Source organism: Babylonia areolata, chromosome 19 (genome assembly GCF_041734735.1).
Source record: "Babylonia areolata isolate BAREFJ2019XMU chromosome 19, ASM4173473v1, whole genome shotgun sequence".
NCBI classification, from domain to species: Eukaryota; Metazoa; Mollusca; class Gastropoda; order Neogastropoda; family Buccinidae; genus Babylonia; species Babylonia areolata.
In genome coordinates, this window is record NC_134894.1 from 4,864,363 (window position 1) to 4,884,362 (window position 20,000).

The 20,000-nt window shown below is 44.6% G+C and overlaps 2 protein-coding genes across 2 annotated transcripts in view; both read right to left on the reverse strand.

Moving 5' to 3' along the window:
* Nucleotides 1–12,921, reverse strand: part of LOC143293986 (uncharacterized) — a 26,949-nt gene extending 14,028 nt beyond the window's left edge. Inside the window, exons 1-5 of the mRNA XM_076605379.1 lie at nt 12,785–12,921; nt 11,055–11,181; nt 9,903–10,009; nt 7,737–7,827; nt 7,020–7,163 (exon numbers count right to left, since the gene is read on the reverse strand). Of these exons, the coding sequence (XP_076461494.1) occupies nt 7,020–7,163; nt 7,737–7,827; nt 9,903–10,009; nt 11,055–11,181; nt 12,785–12,921 (606 nt within the window). The remainder of the gene's footprint in view (nt 1–7,019; nt 7,164–7,736; nt 7,828–9,902; nt 10,010–11,054; nt 11,182–12,784) is intronic.
* Nucleotides 12,922–12,974: 53 nt separating this feature from the next.
* Nucleotides 12,975–20,000, reverse strand: part of LOC143293987 (uncharacterized) — a 19,317-nt gene continuing 12,291 nt past the window's right edge. Inside the window, exons 9-14 of the mRNA XM_076605381.1 lie at nt 19,656–19,730; nt 18,896–18,968; nt 17,127–17,203; nt 16,050–16,123; nt 14,326–14,359; nt 12,975–12,989 (exon numbers count right to left, since the gene is read on the reverse strand). Coding sequence (XP_076461496.1) covers nt 12,975–12,989; nt 14,326–14,359; nt 16,050–16,123; nt 17,127–17,203; nt 18,896–18,968; nt 19,656–19,730 — 348 coding nt within the window. The remainder of the gene's footprint in view (nt 12,990–14,325; nt 14,360–16,049; nt 16,124–17,126; nt 17,204–18,895; nt 18,969–19,655; nt 19,731–20,000) is intronic.

Below are 20,000 nucleotides of genomic sequence, written 5' to 3' on the forward strand. Positions count from 1 at the left end.
GTGTCTATGGTATAGGTGTCTATGTCAGCATTGATTACCTGTCCGTTCAGCTGTGAACAGACACACAGGTGGGTCATAGAATACCAAGCATTCTTTATCTGTCTGTGTGTCTATGGTATAGGTGTCTATGTCAGCATTGATTACCTGTCCGTTCAGCTGTGAACAGACACACAGGTGGGTCATAGAATACCAAGCATTCTTTATCTGTCTGTCTGTGTGTCTGTGGTATAGGTGTCTATGTCAGCATTGATCACCTGTCCGTTCAGCTGTGAACAGACACACAGGTGGGTCATAGAATACCAAGCATTCTTTATCTGTCTGTCTGTGTGTCTGTGGTATAGGTGTCTATGTCAGCATTGATCACCTGTCCGTTCAGCTGTGAACAGACACACAGGTGGGTCATAGAATACCAAGCATTCTTTATCTGTCTGTCTGTGTGTCTGTGGTATAGGTGTCTATGTCAGCATTGATCACCTGTCCGTTCAGCTGTGAACAGACACACAGGTGGGTCATAGAATACCAAGCATTCTTTATCTGTCTGTCTGTCTGTGTGTCTGTGGTATAGGTGTCTGTCAGCATTGATCACCTGTCCGTTCAGCTGTGAACAGACACACAGGTGGGTCATAGAATACCAATCATTCTTTATCTGTCTGTCTGTCTGTCTGTGTGTCTGTGGTATAGGTGTCTATGTCAGCATTGATTACCTGTCCGTTCAGCTGTGAACAGACACACAGGTGGGTCATAGAATACCAAGCATTCTTTATCTGTCTGTCTGTCTGTCTGTCTGTGTGTCTATGGTATAGGTGTCTATGTCAGCATTGATCACCTGTCCGTTCAGCTGTGAACAGACACACAGGTGGGTCATAGAATACCAATCATTCTTTATCTGTCTGTCTGTCTGTCTGTGTGTCTGTGGTATAGGTGTCTATGTCAGCATTGATCACCTGTCCGTTCAGCTGTGAACAGACACACAGGTGGGTCATAGAATACCAAGCATTCTTTATCTGTCTGTCTGTCTGTCTGTGTGTCTGTGGTATAGGTGTCTATGTCAGCATTGATCACCTGTCCGTTCAGCTGTGAACAGACACACAAGTGGGTCATAGAATACCAAGCATTCTTTATCTGTGTGTCTGTGGTATAGGTGTCTATGTCAGCATTGATTACCTGTCCGTTCAGCTGTGAACAGACACACAGGTGGGTCATAGAATACCAAGCATTCTTTATCTGTGTGTCTGTGGTATAGGTGTCTATGTCAGCATTGATTACCTGTCCGTTCAGCTGTGAACAGACACACAGGTGGGTCATAGAATACCAATCATTCTTTGTCTGTCTGTCTGTCTGTCTGTCTGTCTGTAGTATAGGTGTCTATGTCAGCATTGATCACCTGTCCGTTCAGCTGTGAACAGACACACAGGTGGGTCATAGAATACCAAGCATTCTTTATCTGTGTGTCTGTGGTATAGGTGTCTATGTCAGCATTGATTACCTGTCCGTTCAGCTGTGAACAGACACACAGGTGGGTCATAGAATACCAAGCATTCTTTATCTGTGTGTCTGTGGTATAGGTGTCTATGTCAGCATTGATCACCTGTCCGTTCAGCTGTGAACAGACACACAGGTGGGTCATAGAATACCAAGCATTCTTTATCTGTCTGTCTGTGTGTCTGTGGTATAGGTGTCTATGTCAGCATTGATCACCTGTCCGTTCAGCTGTGAACAGACACACAGGTGGGTCATAGAATACCAAGCATTCTTTATCTGTCTGTCTGTGTGTCTGTGGTATAGGTGTCTATGTCAGCATTGATCACCTGTCCGTTCAGCTGTGAACAGACACACAGGTGGGTCATAGAATACCAATCATTCTTTATCTGTCTGTCTGTCTGTGTGTCTGTGGTATAGGTGTCTGTCAGCATTGATCACCTGTCCGTTCAGCTGTGAACAGACACACAGGTGGGTCATAGAATACCAATCATTCTTTATCTGTCTGTCTGTCTGTCTGTGTGTCTGTGGTATAGGTGTCTATGTCAGCATTGATCACCTGTCCGTTCAGCTGTGAACAGACACACAGGTGGGTCATAGAATACCAAGCATTCTTTATCTGTCTGTCTGTCTGTCTGTCTGTCTGTCTGTCTGTCTGTGGTATAGGTGTCTATGTCAGCATTGATCACCTGTCCGTTCAGCTGTGAACAGACACACAGGTGGGTCATAGAATACCAAGCATTCTTTATCTGTCTGTCTGTCTGTCTGTCTGTCTGTCTGTCTGTGGTATAGGTGTCTATGTCAGCATTGATCACCTGTCCGTTCAGCTGTGCACAAACAGGTTGGTCACAGTATACCAATCACTCTTTATCTGTCTGTCTGTCTGTCTGTCTGTGATGTAGGTGTCTATGTCAGTACTGTCATTGATGACCTGGAGGTTAGCAGTGTAGACTGTGTCTATGTCAGCATTGATCACCTGTCCGTTCACCTGCGTACAGGTAAACATATGGGCCAAAATCAGTGTGTCACTCCTGATCTTTCTGTCTGTCTGTCTGTGTGGCGTAGGTGTCTATGCCAGTACTGTTATTGGTGACCTGGAGGTTAGCAGTGTAGACTGTGTCTGTGCCGGCATTGATCACCTGTCTGTTCAGCTGTGAACGGATCCATTGTATACCTATCACTCTTTATCTGTCTGTCTGTCTGTCAGTCAGTCTGTCTGTCTGTCTGTAGCATAGGTGTCTATGTCAGCATTGATCCCCCCTACGTATTTTAGAATTGAATGAAAATACTTTTTAACCTCATGAAATATAAACTAAAACAGAAACAAGGGGGGCAGATTATGACTTTTTCTCTGTCTGTCTGTCTGACTTCCTGAGGGGTAAATAGAGAAGAAATGAACTAAGATATGTCAGTGGTGGACATTCACTGACGCACTGGGCACAACCTGGTTATGAAATTGATAACAGGGTACACAATTAGGATGGTTATATTTCTATTATGGACAGCAAGATAATATAGAAAAACCATATCATATGAGCACTCGCTTAGTGTTTGACATAAATTATGAACCACTGTATATTCTTTTTTTTTCAAACACCATTTCATAAGGGGCAATAGTTTATAAATGAATAAACAATCCATTCATCCATCCATCTTTCTCTTTCTGTGTGTGTGTGTGTGGCGGAGGAGAGGGGGTGGGTGTGTGGGTGTGCGCGTGCGCGCGTGCCTGTGCATGTGTGTGCATGTATGTGCGCATGTGTGTTTGTGTGTGCGTGCGGGCGGGCGTGCGTGTGCGTGGCTGTCTGTTTGTATCTGTCTCTGTTGTGTGTGTCTACGTCACTGAATATCATTTTGTGTATCTGAACGTGAGCTGAGTGTTGAAAGGAGATGGTAGTTTACGGACTTTCATCATTCTACATTGTTCTAATTTCAAATGCATATGCTTTAGTAACCTGACAATTAAGCATATAATTTTTTACTGTAGCTTGATGAAGCCTTATGTACACGAAAGTGTGTCTTCACAAGTGACTGAGAACGTTGATGTTTTTGACTTTTTGCATTCATTATCAGTTGTTTCGCTTGTCAGTTTAACGACTTCTCTTTTACGAAGTCCTTCAAGTAATTTCCTGTAACTGTATTTAGAATTTTTTTTCAAATATCACCCTCATTTCACCCTCATTTGCCCAGTTTCCCCCAACCCTCCATTCATTCACATCTCCCACCCTTTCTAACCGATAATACTCGAATGTATTCATTCATAAATACTTTAACAAAATGTCTTCAGTCACCGATATGTGACGGGACATTAAACAAAAATTCCTCCTCCTCATTCTACATGAACTTTCCAAAGGACACGGCCTGTATGGAGCAGAGCCACACTTTGTCCTTTCTGACCTGACGAGAAGACAGAACTGTCGGCACAACATGCTGTCTATTCCACTTGTTCCATGCCGGCTCTTCTTTTTCTTTTCTTCACTTTCTTTTTCTCTTTCTATGTTTTTCCCTTCTGTTACAAGTACAAGTATACGAGAGCAAAGTATGCGCCTGTGTGGGATCTGACAAGAACTGAGGCCTCGAACTTTGCCCGTGCCCATTCTCCCTCCTGTCATTAATAAATTGCATCTCCTAACTCCACAAGCTAGTGTTCCGGAGATAAAACGTCCATCAAACAATTCTGCTACAATGAAAAGTTCGGTCGGAAAAAGACGAAAATGAGTTATGAAATACTATCCGCGTCAAAACGTGAAAATATCTTTGTTTTAAATAAAGTTTTAGTTAGTTCGTTCGTTCGTTCGTTCGTTCGTTAGTTAGTTAGTTAGTTAGTTGGTTAGTCAGCCAGGCCCAACACTCGGCTTAAATCACGGATTGACATAAGCTTACAATTGGGCCAACAGCAAAAGTGATAGCTGTTGTCCATTGGTTTCTCTGTTGTAATGGGAAGTCATTTACAGCTCAGTCTTTGTTTGTTAAGGACCATGACTCTCAAACAAGGAGGCAATATTGACTCTTAGTGCTGCAGTCTTGGGGGCTAGCTGGCCTTTGTGAACCACCCCAACGCCGACTGTCCTAAAACCCTCTTGGCCGAGAGAGTGGGGGTGTAACTTGGACAAGACACTCTCCATTGTAATAAAATTCTAGCCCAGATATTTTGGACAGCATTTGCCTCTTCTGCTGTTCTGATGGTCATAGTCGGACACGACTAACTATCGTACAGTCAGTCAGTCAGTAAGTGTCAGTCAGCCAGTCAGCCAGCCAGTCAGTCAGTTACTTAGTTACTTAGTTGTTTATTTAGTTATTTATCTATCAATCTATCTGTATATCTATTCATCTACACGTTTATCTGTTCGTTTATGGTGAAATTTCTGATTCAGTCTGTTCATTCCTTCAGAATTTGCCACTAGCAGACACTATCATATCATTTTGATCAGTGATCTGATCAGTAATTGACAGACAGACCTGCATTCTAAGTGACTCAGTGGCAATCAATGACTTTAAACAGTCAATAGGAAAGGAAAACATTACATGCACACGAATGTGTTTAGATCAGTGCATTCTGACACAACAGCGTCTCTAAAATGATGAAGAAGGGGGGGTTGGGGTGGAGTGAGGGACAATTTATCACGCTTCCCAATGAAATTGATTCACGACCATTATTTTTCGAAATGTCGTTTTTCGACGCGATAAGGATACCATACTTGATGCCAGTCAGTGACTTTTTGTCCCCTCTCTGACAACATACGGAAGGGCCATAGTTCTGTCAGTGTGTTACACTAGTGATTTATAAGCGTTTGTTTGACGTCACACAGATGAACAATGGTGAGATTAGACTTCGTCTTCCGGCAGAATGCCATAAGTCTTCGCGGCACACAGGTTTCATATACGTCAGTCGTGCTTTACCCTTGGTTCTGAAAGGTGTGTGTGTGTGTGTGTGTGTGTGTGTGTGTGTGTGTCTGTGGGTGTGTGGGTGTGCGTGTGTGGGTGTGTTGGTGTCTGTGTGTGGGTGTGCGTGTGGGGGAGGGTGTGTGTGTGTGTGTGTGTGTGTGTGTGTGTGTATGTGTGGGTGTGTGTGTGTGTGTGTGTGTAGGTGGGTGTGGGTGGGTGCGTGCGTGCGTGCGTGCGTGTGTGTGTGTGCGTGTGTGTGTGAGTGTGTGCGCGCGGGCGCGTGTTTGTGTGTGTTTCTGTGTGATAGGACTAACAGAGATAGCCCACATAACGTAATCCGGATATGTGTGTTCTTTTCCCTACCTGTGGCTCTGAATCCAAGCGATTTTCAATTGTCTCCTCAGCAGCTCCTGCTTCTGATCCTGTTAGCACTACCACACTGTAACAGCGACAATTACTGCTGCTGCTGCTACGACTACTACTACTATTCTACAAGAACAATAACTACTGCTCGTGCTACTGCTGTTGCTGTAGTTCTTGCTCTTCCTGCTACCACTGCAACTGCTGCTGTTACGATGGAGTCTCCCGTCGGACCGACGGACGAATAGACAGGCAGACTTATCTGTCGGTGTGTGTCCTCATATGGGAGAAGAGGCCGATTCTAGATGCGCGGCAGTTCCCACAGGTGTTGCAAGGAAAAAAAAGTGTCCAGAAGTTGAGCCCTGCCTCCTTCGTTCACGCTTCTCCTTAATGGCCAGCGTTCTCTTGTTTTCAAACGTCTTTATGCCACTAGAGCACAGCATCCTCCAGCGATAGCGGTCAAGGGCATCAGTTTCCCAGGAAGCGATGTCTATGTCACAGGCTTTGAGGTTTGTCTTCAAGCGCTTGCAGGGTCTTCCAAGTTCGTGGTGGCCTTCCTTCAGCTGGCCATACAAGAGCATCTTCGGGATCCTGCTGTCTGTCATGTGGACAACGAGTCCTGTCCAGCGTAGCTGGCACTGGATCAGCAGGCTTTCGATGCTGGGCATGCCGCTCCTCTCTAGGACCTGGAGGTCCTGACCAGCACAGGTTACTTTTTTTTTAAGTGAAGATGAGTTGTGCAGTCCATTCCCCACTCTCTCGCCTACCGACGCTCACAGTCCCACAGGTGCAGATACTGCCACGTGTAGGACGGCCTCGGCAGGTGCAGGTTTTTTTCTTCGGAGTTCCGTCTCCTAGGAGGACTTCCAGCCAAGGATAAGAGCTCCCCCTGCCCTTTGGTCATCCTCTTCCGCCTTCACAGCCGTGGTTTCCTCCTCCGCCTGGTCCGTCGTTGGGAGACTTCACATGCGGCAGGTAGTACTGGGTTACATGGTACCAGTAGCAAGGGCTATGCCCTTGATCTGACCACAGCTGTTACTAATACTAAACAAATAACAGCAAAATAAGACCGTTTTTGCAGGTACACCGACAGACCAAAACATCCCTTTGCAACGAACAGAAAACATCAACCCCCCACCCCCCCGACCACCCCTTCTCCCCCCCCCAACACACACACACCCACGCTCCCCTCACGAACCTCCTCTATCCCCCCACACCCATCCGACGCCTCGATCCCACCTTTTTTCTTTTTTTTTAAAATAAAAAACAAACAAACATAAAAACGAAGAAAAATGTACCATGTTGTCAAACAGAGTGTAGTTGAAGTCGTTGAAGAGGGTGAAGTTGCCCACCCAGTTCACAAACTCGGGTGGAACCAGAGTGGTGTCGTCGGGTAGACTCACGCGCATTCTGTCGAACACTTCAGTCAAGTTGCCGAAATGCTGTAAAAGAGGTAGTGGAAACGAAGTTGTTTTTTTTTTTTTCAAAATGAGAGGAAGAATCACAGGACTAAACTCGGTGCAACACTCACGATGAAAAACGTTGTATTGAATAATAATATTAAAACCAACAGCGACAATAACAATGAAAAAAAACACAATAATAATAATAATAATGATAATAATAATGATAATCACAAGATGGAGAAAAGGGATACCATTACATAGTCCACTCAAACCTCTCAAAGTGCTTTACGATAACAGGTCAATTAGACACAAAGTACACAAGAACACACACGCACGTACGCGCGCGCACACACACACACACACACACACACACACACACACACACACACATACACCCACACACACACACACACACACACACACATACACACACACACACCCACACACACACACGCACACACACACACACATACACACACACGCACACAAACGCAAACACGCACACACGCACACACAAACACACACACACACACACACACACCCACACACACACACACACACACGAACGCAACGCAACGCAACGCAACGCAACGTATGTCATTGGCTGACCTGGGTGTAGTTCTGGAGGTCGCTCTGGACGTTGGGCATCATCAGGTGATGGAGGAACGTGCTGTAGGCCGCGGACCCGTTTCCACAGGACCTTCACCGTTAGAGTCACTAATGATCAGTCTTTGATGACTTGTGTGTGTGTGTGTGTGTGTGTGTGTGTGTGTGTGTGTGTGTGTGTGTGTGTGTGTGTGTGTGTGTGTGTGTGTGTGTGTGTGTGTGTGTGTGTGTGTGTGAAAGTGCAATCTTTCCGCTTTTTTTTTTTTTTTTTTTTTAATCCAGTCTTTCTTTTTTGTTCATCAGTTTTCCCTTTCCTACGTGTTTGTGCCATTTATTTCCTCTCCCTCCCAATGTGTTTGTGCCATTTATTTCCTCTCCCTCCCAATGTGTTTGTGCCATCTCTTCCTGTACTCCTTCCCTCGTGTTTTTGCCATCTCTTTGCTCTCCTTCCCATTGTGTTTGTGCCATCTCTTTGCTCTCCTTCCCTTTGTGTTTGTGCCATCTCTTCCTGTACTCCTTCCCTCGTGTTTGTGCCATCTCTTTGCTCTCCTTCCCTCGTGTTTTTGCCATCTCTTTGCTCTCCTTCCTTTTGTGTTTGTGCCATCTCTTTGCTCTCCTTCCCTTTGTGTTTGTGCCATCTCTTTGCTCTCCTTCCCTTTGTGTTTGTGCCATCTCTTTGCTCTCCTTCCCTTTGTGTTTGTGCCATCTCTTCCTGTTCTCCTTCCCTTTGTGTTTGTGCCATCTCTTTGCTCTCCTTCCCTTTGTGTTTGTGCCATCTCTTCCTGTTCTCCTTCCCTTTGTGTTTGTGCCATCTCTTTGCTCTCCTTCCCTTTGTGTTTGTGCCATCTCTTTGCTCTCCTTCCCTTTGTGTTTGTGCCATCTCTCTGCTCTCCTTCCCTTTGTGTTTGTGCCATCTCTTCCTGTTCTCCTTCCCTTTGTGTTTGTGCCATCTCTTTGCTCTCCTTCCCTTTGTGTTTGTGCCATCTCTTTGCTCTCCTTCCCTTTGTGTTTGTGCCATCTCTTCCTGTTCTCCTTCCCTTTGTGTTTGTGCCATCTCTTTGTTCTATATGTGTTTTTGCCATCTCTTTGTTCTCCCTCCCTATGTGTTTGTGCCATCTCAGCCAACTAGTCCGTCCATCCGTTGGTCAGCCAGGTTAGGAAAGATAGACAGTCAGTCGGTCAATCGGTTATTCGTGTGCTTGTTCCTCGTTTTCATTCATTAATTTTATTTATTGATGGATTGCTCAAAATAATGGTGTTAGTCAAACTCATTGATGAAGTGATTCGGCCGCTCGTTTAGAGTGTTAGTGTGTGGGTGGGTGTGGATGTGTGTGTGTGTTGGGGGGGAGGGAGGTGGGTGTGGGTGTGGGTGTGGTTGTGTGTGTGTGTGTGTGTGTGTGTGTGATAGTGTGTGCTAGTGTTAGTGTGTCTTAGTGTGTGTGTGCGTGCGCGTGCGTGCGTGCGTGCGTGCGTGCGCGCGTGTGTGTGTGTGTGTGTATGTGTGTGTGTGTGTGTGTATTTGTGTGTGTGTGTGTGTGCGTGTTGTGCGTGCATGTGTTGTGCATGCATGTGTGTGTGCGTGTGCGCGCGTGTGTGTATGTGTGCGTGTTAGAATATGCATGTGTGTATGTGTGTGTGTGTGTGTGTGTGTGTGTGTGTCTGTCTGTCTGTCTGTCTGTCTGTTTTCTACTTTAAAGTGCTTCATCGTCATATCTTCATCATGGTTAAATCATCATGACTTCTTCCCTCTTTCGCCGTCATTATCATTGTCATCACATTGCTCTCCTGTTTCTCTTCGTTATTGATGTCGTCATCATCATCATCATCATCAACATCATCATCATCATCATCACAGTCATCACCATCGTTATCGTCATCATCATCATCACACATTCATCACCATCGTCATCACCATAACCATCGTCATCACCATAACCATCTACATCATCATCATCATCATTATGATCATCATCATCATCACCATCTTACTTCTATCTTATCGGTTGTTGTCAATGAAAACATCATTGTCGTTATCATTACCATCATCATCATCATCATCATCATCATCATCTTCTTCTTCTTCTTCTTCTTCTTCTTCTTGTTTGTCGAATCAGTAGTTTCCTTTTACTTAGATAAAAACAAAAAATAAAATTAAAAAAAGCAACTCACGTCAGAACGTCCGCCATCTTGAGGGGACCTATAGTGCCGTTGCCAAGCAACACGTCGCTAAGGTAAACGCCCTCGTGCCCAGGCATTGCGTCTGCGTAGTCGATGACCTGCACAGTGAAAGCAAAAGAATGAAAGAGAGAAAGAAAGATAAACAATAAGAACGAGTTACTGTCAGATCCCTTGAGAATCCAGCCACGCTTTGAACGAGCTTTTGATATCGACAAGACAACAAGGTACTGAGTCCTGTTGTAACACACACACACACACACACACACACACACACACACACACACACACACACACACACACACAAACACACACACACACACAAAAGAACACTCATTCATCCAACCACACACACCCTTCCACCACCCCAAACACGCATCCACCCACCCACGCAAACACACACACACCCATCTAAACATCTACCTATTCATCCACCCAAACACCCACCCACAAACACATCCATCCTATCTCCACCCAAACACCCAATCCATCCATCTCTCCACCCATACACCCCATCCACCAATCTCTTCGACCCAAACACCCAATCCATCAATCCCTCCACCCAAACACCCAATCCATCCACCTCTCCACTCTAACACCCAATCCATCAGTCCCTCCACCCAAACACCCAATCCATCCATCTCTCCACCCCAAACACCCAATCCATCAATCCCTCCACCCAAACACCCAATCCATCCATCTCTCCGACACAAACACCCAGTCCACCGATCAGTCCACCCAAACACCCCATTCACCAACCTCTCCACCCCACCTAAACACCCCATCCACCAATATCTCCACCCAAGCATTCCATCCAGCAATATCTCCACCCATACATCCATTCCATCAAACTCTCCACCCAAACACCCATAACAACAACAACAATAATAATAAGAAGAAGAAGAAGAATAAAGGACATTTATATGGCACGTTTCTCCAGAAATACTGTTCAAAGCGCTTTACATTTCGTTCCCCACTCTCCGCCTCCCCTATCAGTACTCTTCTCCACCCCAACACCCACCACCACCACCACCCACACACACACGGAAGCACGTGCCAGAAAAACACTCACACAACTAACATAACACCGATCCATTCACCCACCCACCCTTCAACCGAGCCATGACCTGAACTGACGAGACTCACGTTTTCCGCGGCGCCCAGGCTGCGGCCAGGCTGACAGACGGCCTTCTCCAGGTTGGCCCCCGTGTAGAAGCCAGCCGCCGCTACCAGCAAGTGGGCAGAGGCCAACGTCATTTGAATCACCAGGCTCCTGCCACACCACAGTCAACGTCATCACCATCACCAGGACCACCATCATCATCATCATCAGTATTACATCACCGTCATTACCACCATCACCAGGACCGCCACCATTGTCATTACCATCGTGATTAAATCACCATCATCATCATTATTACCACCATCGCCATTACCATCTCCACCACCATCATCGTCATTATCGTTATGTTATCATCATCATTACCACCACCACCGCTACCGCAACCTTCACCACCACCACCATTATCATCATTATCAGTATTACATCATCATCATCATCATCATCATCATCATCGCCATCGCCACCACCACCACCACTATCACCACCATCATCATCATTGTCGTTATTGAATTACCGTCATCGTCATCATCGCAATCACCACCACCACCACTACTACCACAACCATTATCATAATCATAATTATTACATCACCATGGTCATCACCATCGCCATCACCACCACCACCATCACCATCACCACCACCACCAGCACCATCACCACCACCACCACCAGCATCGCCATCACCATCGCCATCACCACCACCACCATCACCATCACCACCACCACCAGCACCATCACCACCATCGTCACCACAACCACCACCATCGCCATCACCGCCACCACCATCATCGCGTGGGACTCAAGACAGGACAGGACATGTTTTATTTCAGGCAGGAAAACCTGTTGGGATGACATGAAGAGGATGGGAAGCGAGAAAAGACAGGAGGAAGAGAGGGAAAGGGGGGGGGGGGATGAGGTGTGGAAGAAGAAGATGATGAAGAAGAACCACCACCATCACTACCACAACATTAAAAACAACAACCACAACAACACCACCACCACCACAGTCAACAACACAAGCAGCATCGGCAACGGAAACAGCAGTAACAACAACAATACAGCAACACCACCGCCAGCAACAACAACAACACAACCAACAACCATCACTACCAACAACAACACAACCACCACCATTACCAACACCAACACCAACAACAACAACAACAGCAGCAGAAACAACAGGAGCAGCAGCAGCAAGAACACGAACAACACCACCACCACCAACAACAACAACAACACAACAATCACCACTACCAACACCAACACCACCACCAACAACAACACAACCAACAACCATCACTACCAACAACAACAACACAACCACCACCATTACCAACACCACCACCACCAACAACAACAACAACACAACAATCACCACTACCAACACCAACACCACCACCAACAACACAACCAACAACCATCACTACCACCACCAACAACAACACAACCACCACCACCACCATTACCAACACCACCACCACCACCAACAACAACAACACAACAATCACCACTACCAACACCACCACCAACAACAACAACAACACAACCAACAACCATCACTACCAACAACAACAACACAACCACAACCACGACCAACACCACCACCACCACCAACAACAAAAACAACACAACCACAACCACTACCAACACCACCACCGACAACAACAACAACACAACCACAACCACCAACAGTAACAACACCACCAACAACAAACAACAATATAATTAATTCAACTAACTTAAACTAACTAACCATCCCAGCATCTTCTTGGGTTTGACAAAGTCCTCATCTCCGGTCTTCTCAGTGTCGAAGAGACCACGTTTGCCTGCAACCACCACTGATGCCACTGTCAGCGCCATCACCCCCACCGTGCACATACAAATTAACATGTCTTCGTAAGACACGAACATACCTCAAACAACATAATTAGACATTCACTCAATCATCGTGAAGCATACTTCAACAAAAACCATAAAATGACACTGGCCAACATACCTGCAAACAACAAAAATGAACAACTGTCGAAATCATCGTGAACAACTCAACAACAACAAATATACATCCAATCATCGAAGCAACTAACACAACATAACTATTGACCTCTAAATCATCGAAGGCAGCATGCAACACAACATACTTAACTACAGTCTTCTGAAGACAACATCGAAAGACCAATCAACAAACAATTAACACCTTCGTGAAATCAAACCAAACACGTCACAACAATACTAAAACTGACACTTCCGATCGGCCAAGACCAATCAAACAATAAACAACATCGCTTCGCTCTGTCGTCGTATCTATCAAGATCATGACATTCAACTATTCTTACCTAGGTCATACAAAGAAATTCATCTATTATCTGTCATACAACACACACACACAACACACCACAACAACAACATTCACACCCAATTTCGACATCTGAAATAACATGTATTCAACACAACACACACTACACACACACACACACACACACACGCATTCACACAGAATTTCTGACATGTGAAATACATGTATCACACAGCACTCACAACCACACCAACCACTCACTGACTCACTACACACACACCACACACACCACACAAAATCACACAACCTCACACAGACACAAACTAAAATTCAGACAGACTGACTACTTAGTAAACATACAAAAACTTTGCTCTGCTATCGAACAATCATAATATTACACTGCAATAACAAATCTATAAAGCTGCCTCTTACTGTCCAAATCAAACTGAGGAAAGTCTAATAATACCCTCAAGTAGACTGCGAATCTGCTCGTAAGACATCGTTGAAGGCGTGCCTGGTCAAACTATACTTATTTAAATTATGTAGTATGATGTTGTTCTTTCTTTTTGAAAGGCTATGTCACGAAGATCATCGTGAAGGCATACCTGTCAACACATACATAATTATGACTGAATGGTCTGTTCGTGAAGATCATCGTGAAGGCATACCTGTCAACACATACATAATTATGACTGAATGGTCTGTTCGTGAAGATCATCGTGAAGGCATACCTGTCAACACATACATAATTATGACTGACTGGTCTGTTCGTGAAGGCTATACCTGTCAACACATACATAATTATGACTGAATGGTCTGTTCGTGAAGATCATCGTGAAGGCATACCTGTCAACACATACATAATTATGACTGACTGGTCTGTTCGTGAAGATCATCGTGAAGGCATACCTGTCAACACATACATAATTATGACTGACTGGTCTGTTCGTGAAGATCATCGTGAAGGCATGCCTGTCAACACATACATAATTATGACTGACTGGTCTGTTCGTGAAGATCATCGTGAAGGCATACCTGTCAACAGATACATAATTATGACTGACTGGTCTGTTCGTGAAGATCATCGTGAAGGCATGCCTGTCAACACATACATAATTATGACTGACTGGTCTGTTCGTGATCGGCCAAGACCTGAATGGTTTCATGACAAATGAAAAACATTCTGTTCTGTTCTGCTCTGGTCTGTTCTGTTCTATTTCAAGATTTCATGACATTTTTTTTCTATTTTGTTCTATTCTTTTACCTAGGTTTTCATGACAAATGAAATTTATATTTTTCTATTTTATTCTGTTTTGTTTCATCACACACACACACACACACACACACACACACACACACACACACACGCATTCACACAGAATTTTCTGACATCGTGAAATTAACATGTATCACACACACACACACACACACACACACACACACACACACACACACACACACACACAGAATTTTCTGACATCGTGAAATTAACATGTATCACACACACACACACACACACACACACACACACACACACACACACACACTAAAAATCCAGCGCACAGACACGTGCATGGACCATTCAAGATTCAAGCTGACTGGCTAACTGACTACTTAAGTAAACAGTGACCCAGAAAATCTGCTTGCCTCTGCCTATCGACACAATGTCAATATTTATTTACAGCTGCAATAACAATGGCTTGAGGAGCTGCCTCTATAGCTGTCCAAATCAAAACGAGGAAAGTCTATATATATAGCCTCAACCGAGAACCTGGCCTGGAACTCACTCCAGTTAATGACAGTCTGTTGCAATACAATTGTCGGGTGCCTGTGGTCATGCAAACTTTCTTATTTGAAATGTATGTATGTATGTATGTATGTATGTTCCTCTTCTTTTCTGATGGTCATAGTCGACACGACTGACTATCATACATGTGTGTATGTATGTACGTGGTGTGTATGTGTGTATGCATGTTTGTATGTTTGTTTATGTGTATGTATGTATGTATGTATGTATGTATGTATGTATGTAATGTATGATAGTCAATCATGTCCGACTTAATGACCATCAGAACAACAGAGAGAGGTAACTGCTGTCCCAACTATCAAGGCTAGAAATGGATTATAGCGGAGAATGTCTTGCCCAAGTTAACTACACCCCACAGTTTCGGCCACGACGTGCAAAATACAGTAGCTGTGAAGCTCGGATCACTCGCAGCTTGTCTTCCAATCCAAGACTTTCCCTGTTTCAATTTTGCTGGTGAAAAACCAGTGGTGGAAAAGCAGTGGTGAAAGGCCACTAAAATACACAAGTTCGTTGGAACTATGGATTCTAGGTAAAATAAACTTTCTTCTTTTACAGCATCTGTAGCAACTTACAAAACCGTATGAAATTGCGCTGTCTACGTGTAGCTGATCTTTTTGTTGCTTTTTATTTGATGTTTTCAATTCTGTTGGGGTTTTTTTTTCTGTATTTCTTTCTTAATTTTGCGGTTGTAGTTGAATGAACAGATGGCCAGATCAAAAGAGAGAGAGGCGTGGAGAGAGAGAAAGAACAGATCAGAATTTTATTCCGTGTGGCCAAAGTCCATTTTAAAGGAGAGAGAGAGAGAGAGAGAGAGAGAGAGAGAGAGAGAGAGAGAGAGAGAGAGAAGACAAGACAAATTCTTTATTGAGAGAGAGAGAGACAAATATTAGAGAGAGCTTAACATGTTCGTCTGCTCACCGTGCAATTTCCATTGATTTCAGGTCGTCATAGAAGGCGTGCCACTTTGGTCGTATACTGTCGAACCAGAAGATCTGGAAAAACACACACACACACACACACACACACACACACACACAACAGTGTCATCATCATTGTCATCGCCGTCTCTTATCGTCCCGGCGTTGAACCAATGTTATCAATTGTTATCATCATACAGTAATCATTCTTTGGGGCAACGTTATTGTTATCATATTGTAGTCATTCTTTGTATCAACAGTTGTTGACAATATCACTGCATGGAAACTACCAGTTTTAACATATTCAATGGTCTGTTGCGCGCGCAAACACACACACACACACACACACACACACACACACACACACACACACACACACACACACACACACACTTAGGTTATTATCGCCATTAGCAGCAGCAGCAGTAGTAGTTGTAGTATTATTTATTTGGTTAGTTTGTCAGTCAGTTAGTTCGCTCGCTTGCTCGCTCGTTCGTTCGTTAGTGAGTCAGTTAGTGAGTCAGTGAGTTGGTCAGTAAGTGAGCTAGTGTGTCAGTGATTCAGTTTGCTCGTGAGTGAGTCAGTCAGTGAGTCAGTCAGTCAGTCAGTTACCTATTGACATTAATTAATTCAGGAGGAAGGTGGCAGAATGGTTAAGACGCTCAGCTGCCAATACAGAGAGTCCGTGAGGGTGTGGGTTCGAATCCCGCTCTCGCCCTTTCTCCTAAGTTTGACTGGAAAATCAAACTGAGCGTCTAGTCTTTCGGATGAGACGATAAACCGAGGTCCCGTGTGCAGCACGCACTTGGCGCACTGAAAAAGAACCCATGGCAACGAGAGTGTTGTCCTCTGGCGAAATTACGTAAAATGAAATCCACTTTCATAGGTACACAAATATGTAAGCATGCACTCAAGGCCTGACTAAGCGCGTTGGGTTATGCTGCTGGTCGGGCATCTGCTCGGCAGATGTGGTGTAGCGTGTATGGATTTGTCCGAACGCAGTGACGCCTCCTTGAGAAAGTGAAACTGAAACTGAAACTAATTCAGACAGCTGGTGACAGGGGTCAGGTGCACTTACCGACTCGTTGGGATAGAGGATGTTGTTGGTGGCATTGCCCCAGGCGTTCTGCCAGCCCAGCAAGCCCTGGATCAGCTCTGTCCACAACAGCACAACAGTGAACAAACCTTCAATTCTTTGACCCTTTCACTGCCAAACACGCATTTATGCACAGGCGTGGCAGAGGACCCATGTCACTGAAGGGTGACCAGGTCATGATTCTGTTAAGCATGAACCTACTGCTCTTTATTTTCGGTGGTAGGATAGGCCATATTTTCTGCACATCACATAGGGAATCCCCAGCTATTCTCAAACACCACCTTTTCCGTGTTTTATAGCACAAGGGAATTTTGCACTCTAAACACTGACTGGCGGTGAAAGGGTTAAAAAGCATGTATTCATCTATTCATTCATTCATATATATACATATTTATATATCTATCTATTTATGTATCTATTAATTCATTTATTAGTTTGTTTGTTTGTTTATCTATTATTCATTTATTTATTTATTCATAAATTCATCCATCTATCTATCTATCGATCTCTGTTTATTCATTCATTTATTCATTCATCTATTTTGGTTAACCCCATGACTTCTGAATCATGGTGAAATGAGATCGGTGCAGCTTGAACCTGGAGTGCACTTACCACTCAGCCAGCTGTGTGCATCTCACTGACTTTGCTTGGCAAGTGGACTCTTTCCATCCTGAGGGGAAGACGTCCAAAGAATGGAGAGAGGTGACTGACATCCTGACCTGCCTGTAATCTCTGTCTTAATATCTTAGGCCCAACACTCGGCTTATATCACAGATTGAAATAAGCTTACAGCTGGGCCAACAGCAAAATGAGAGCTGAAGTATCAGTGGTTTCTCCATTACAATGGGAAATCTTTTACAGCTTAGTCTTTTGTGAAGGACTATGACTCTCAAACTAGGAGGCAAAATTGCACTGGCTCTTAGTGCTGCAGCCTTGGGGGCTAGTTGGCTTTTAGGAAACATCCAAACGCCGACTGTCCTATAATCCTCTTGGCCGAGAGAGTGGGGATGTAACTTGGGCAGGAGACTATCCACTATAATCAAATTCTAGCCCAAATAGTCGAGACAGCAGTTGCCTCCTCCGCTGTTCTGATGGTCATAGTCGGACACGACTGACTATCATATCATCATTATCTCAGTGATGTGACAGGCCTTCAGTAACAAGCAGTACTTGCCAGTAGCAGTCCAGGGGTAAAAACCATAGTTCATTAGTGGTTTGAAAAATAATATTGTCTTTTTATATGGAGAACATCAAGCGTGTTTGCTGTAGTGGCAAACGTTAAACGTTAAAAGCACACAATTGAACATACTTTCACTATGCACACACACACACACACACACACACACACACATATATATATATATATATATATATATATATATATATATATATATATATATATATATGTATATCATCGTCCAAATCAACCCATGAAATACATCTACACACACAGATTCATACAGACACGCAATCATACATCCATGGTTTAAACCACGCACAGGCACAGGTGCGTGTATAACACCTATATGCGCACGCAATACACCACCACAGAACCCTTCCAGTGACACTGACAGAACCTCTGGCTAACTGATTCACTCACTCACTCACTCACTCACTCATTGGCTAACTGATTCGCTCACTCACTCATCACTTACTGACTCATTCACTCACTGACAAACTGATTCACTCACTCGCTCGCTGACTAACTGATTGACTCACTCTCTCACTGACCGAATGATTCACTGACTAACCATCTTTGGCAGCAGTGACGTTACCGTCCTGGGTCACCTTCTCCCCAATGCCGTAGAGAAAGTAGTATGAAGGCTGCAGTACAGGGCAACGTTGGTCATGTTCCATGAGGGTCAGGGTGGGGTCGGGTACAGTAAGGTTTCACCGCCAAACATTCAACAACAAATAAACAGCAAAAAATAAAAATAAAAATAAATAAATAAATAAAACCTCGCTCAGAGACGTGCATACAAACACACCCACACGCAAACACATATGCACACACTGACGATCATACACACACATACACACACGCACACGCACGCACGCACTACACACACACACGTACACACACGCGCGCGCGCACGCACACACACACACCACACACACACACACACACACACCAACACACACACACCAACACACACACACACACACACACACACACACACGTGTTCGCACTAACGCAAGTACGGAAGAGAGGGCGCACACTCACACATGCTAACATTGTGAGAGTGTGTTTGCCTGTGAGACAGACACAGAAAGGCAGGGCACACAGGGACAGACATAAACGGGGAGAGACAAAGGGACAGACAGACAATGGACAGAGACAGAGACAGACACATAACAAATAGATATGGACAGACAGACAGACAGACAGACAGAGACAGACGGACAGGGACAGACCGGAAGAGACAGAAAAACAGACCATGGACACAGAGACAGACAGAAAGGCAAACGGACAGACATGGACAGACGGACTGTCGAACAGAATCAACTCACGTCTTGAGGAGTCCCGGTGGTCTTGGTGCTCAGCAATGACGTCAGACTGTTAATGTTGGTCGACACGTTAGGTAGCTGCACGAGGGACAACAACTCACGTTAGTGTAATCAGCTGTACGACGGACAGCAACTCACGTTAGTGTAATTAGCTGCACGACGGACAGCAACTCACGTTAGTGTAATCAGCTGTACGAGGGACAACAACTCACGTTAGTGTAATCAGCTGTACGACGGACAACAACTCACGTTAGTGTAATCAGCTACACGACGGACAACTCACGTTAGTGTAATCAGCTGTACGACGGACAGCAACTCACGTTAGTGTAATCAGCTGTACGACGGACA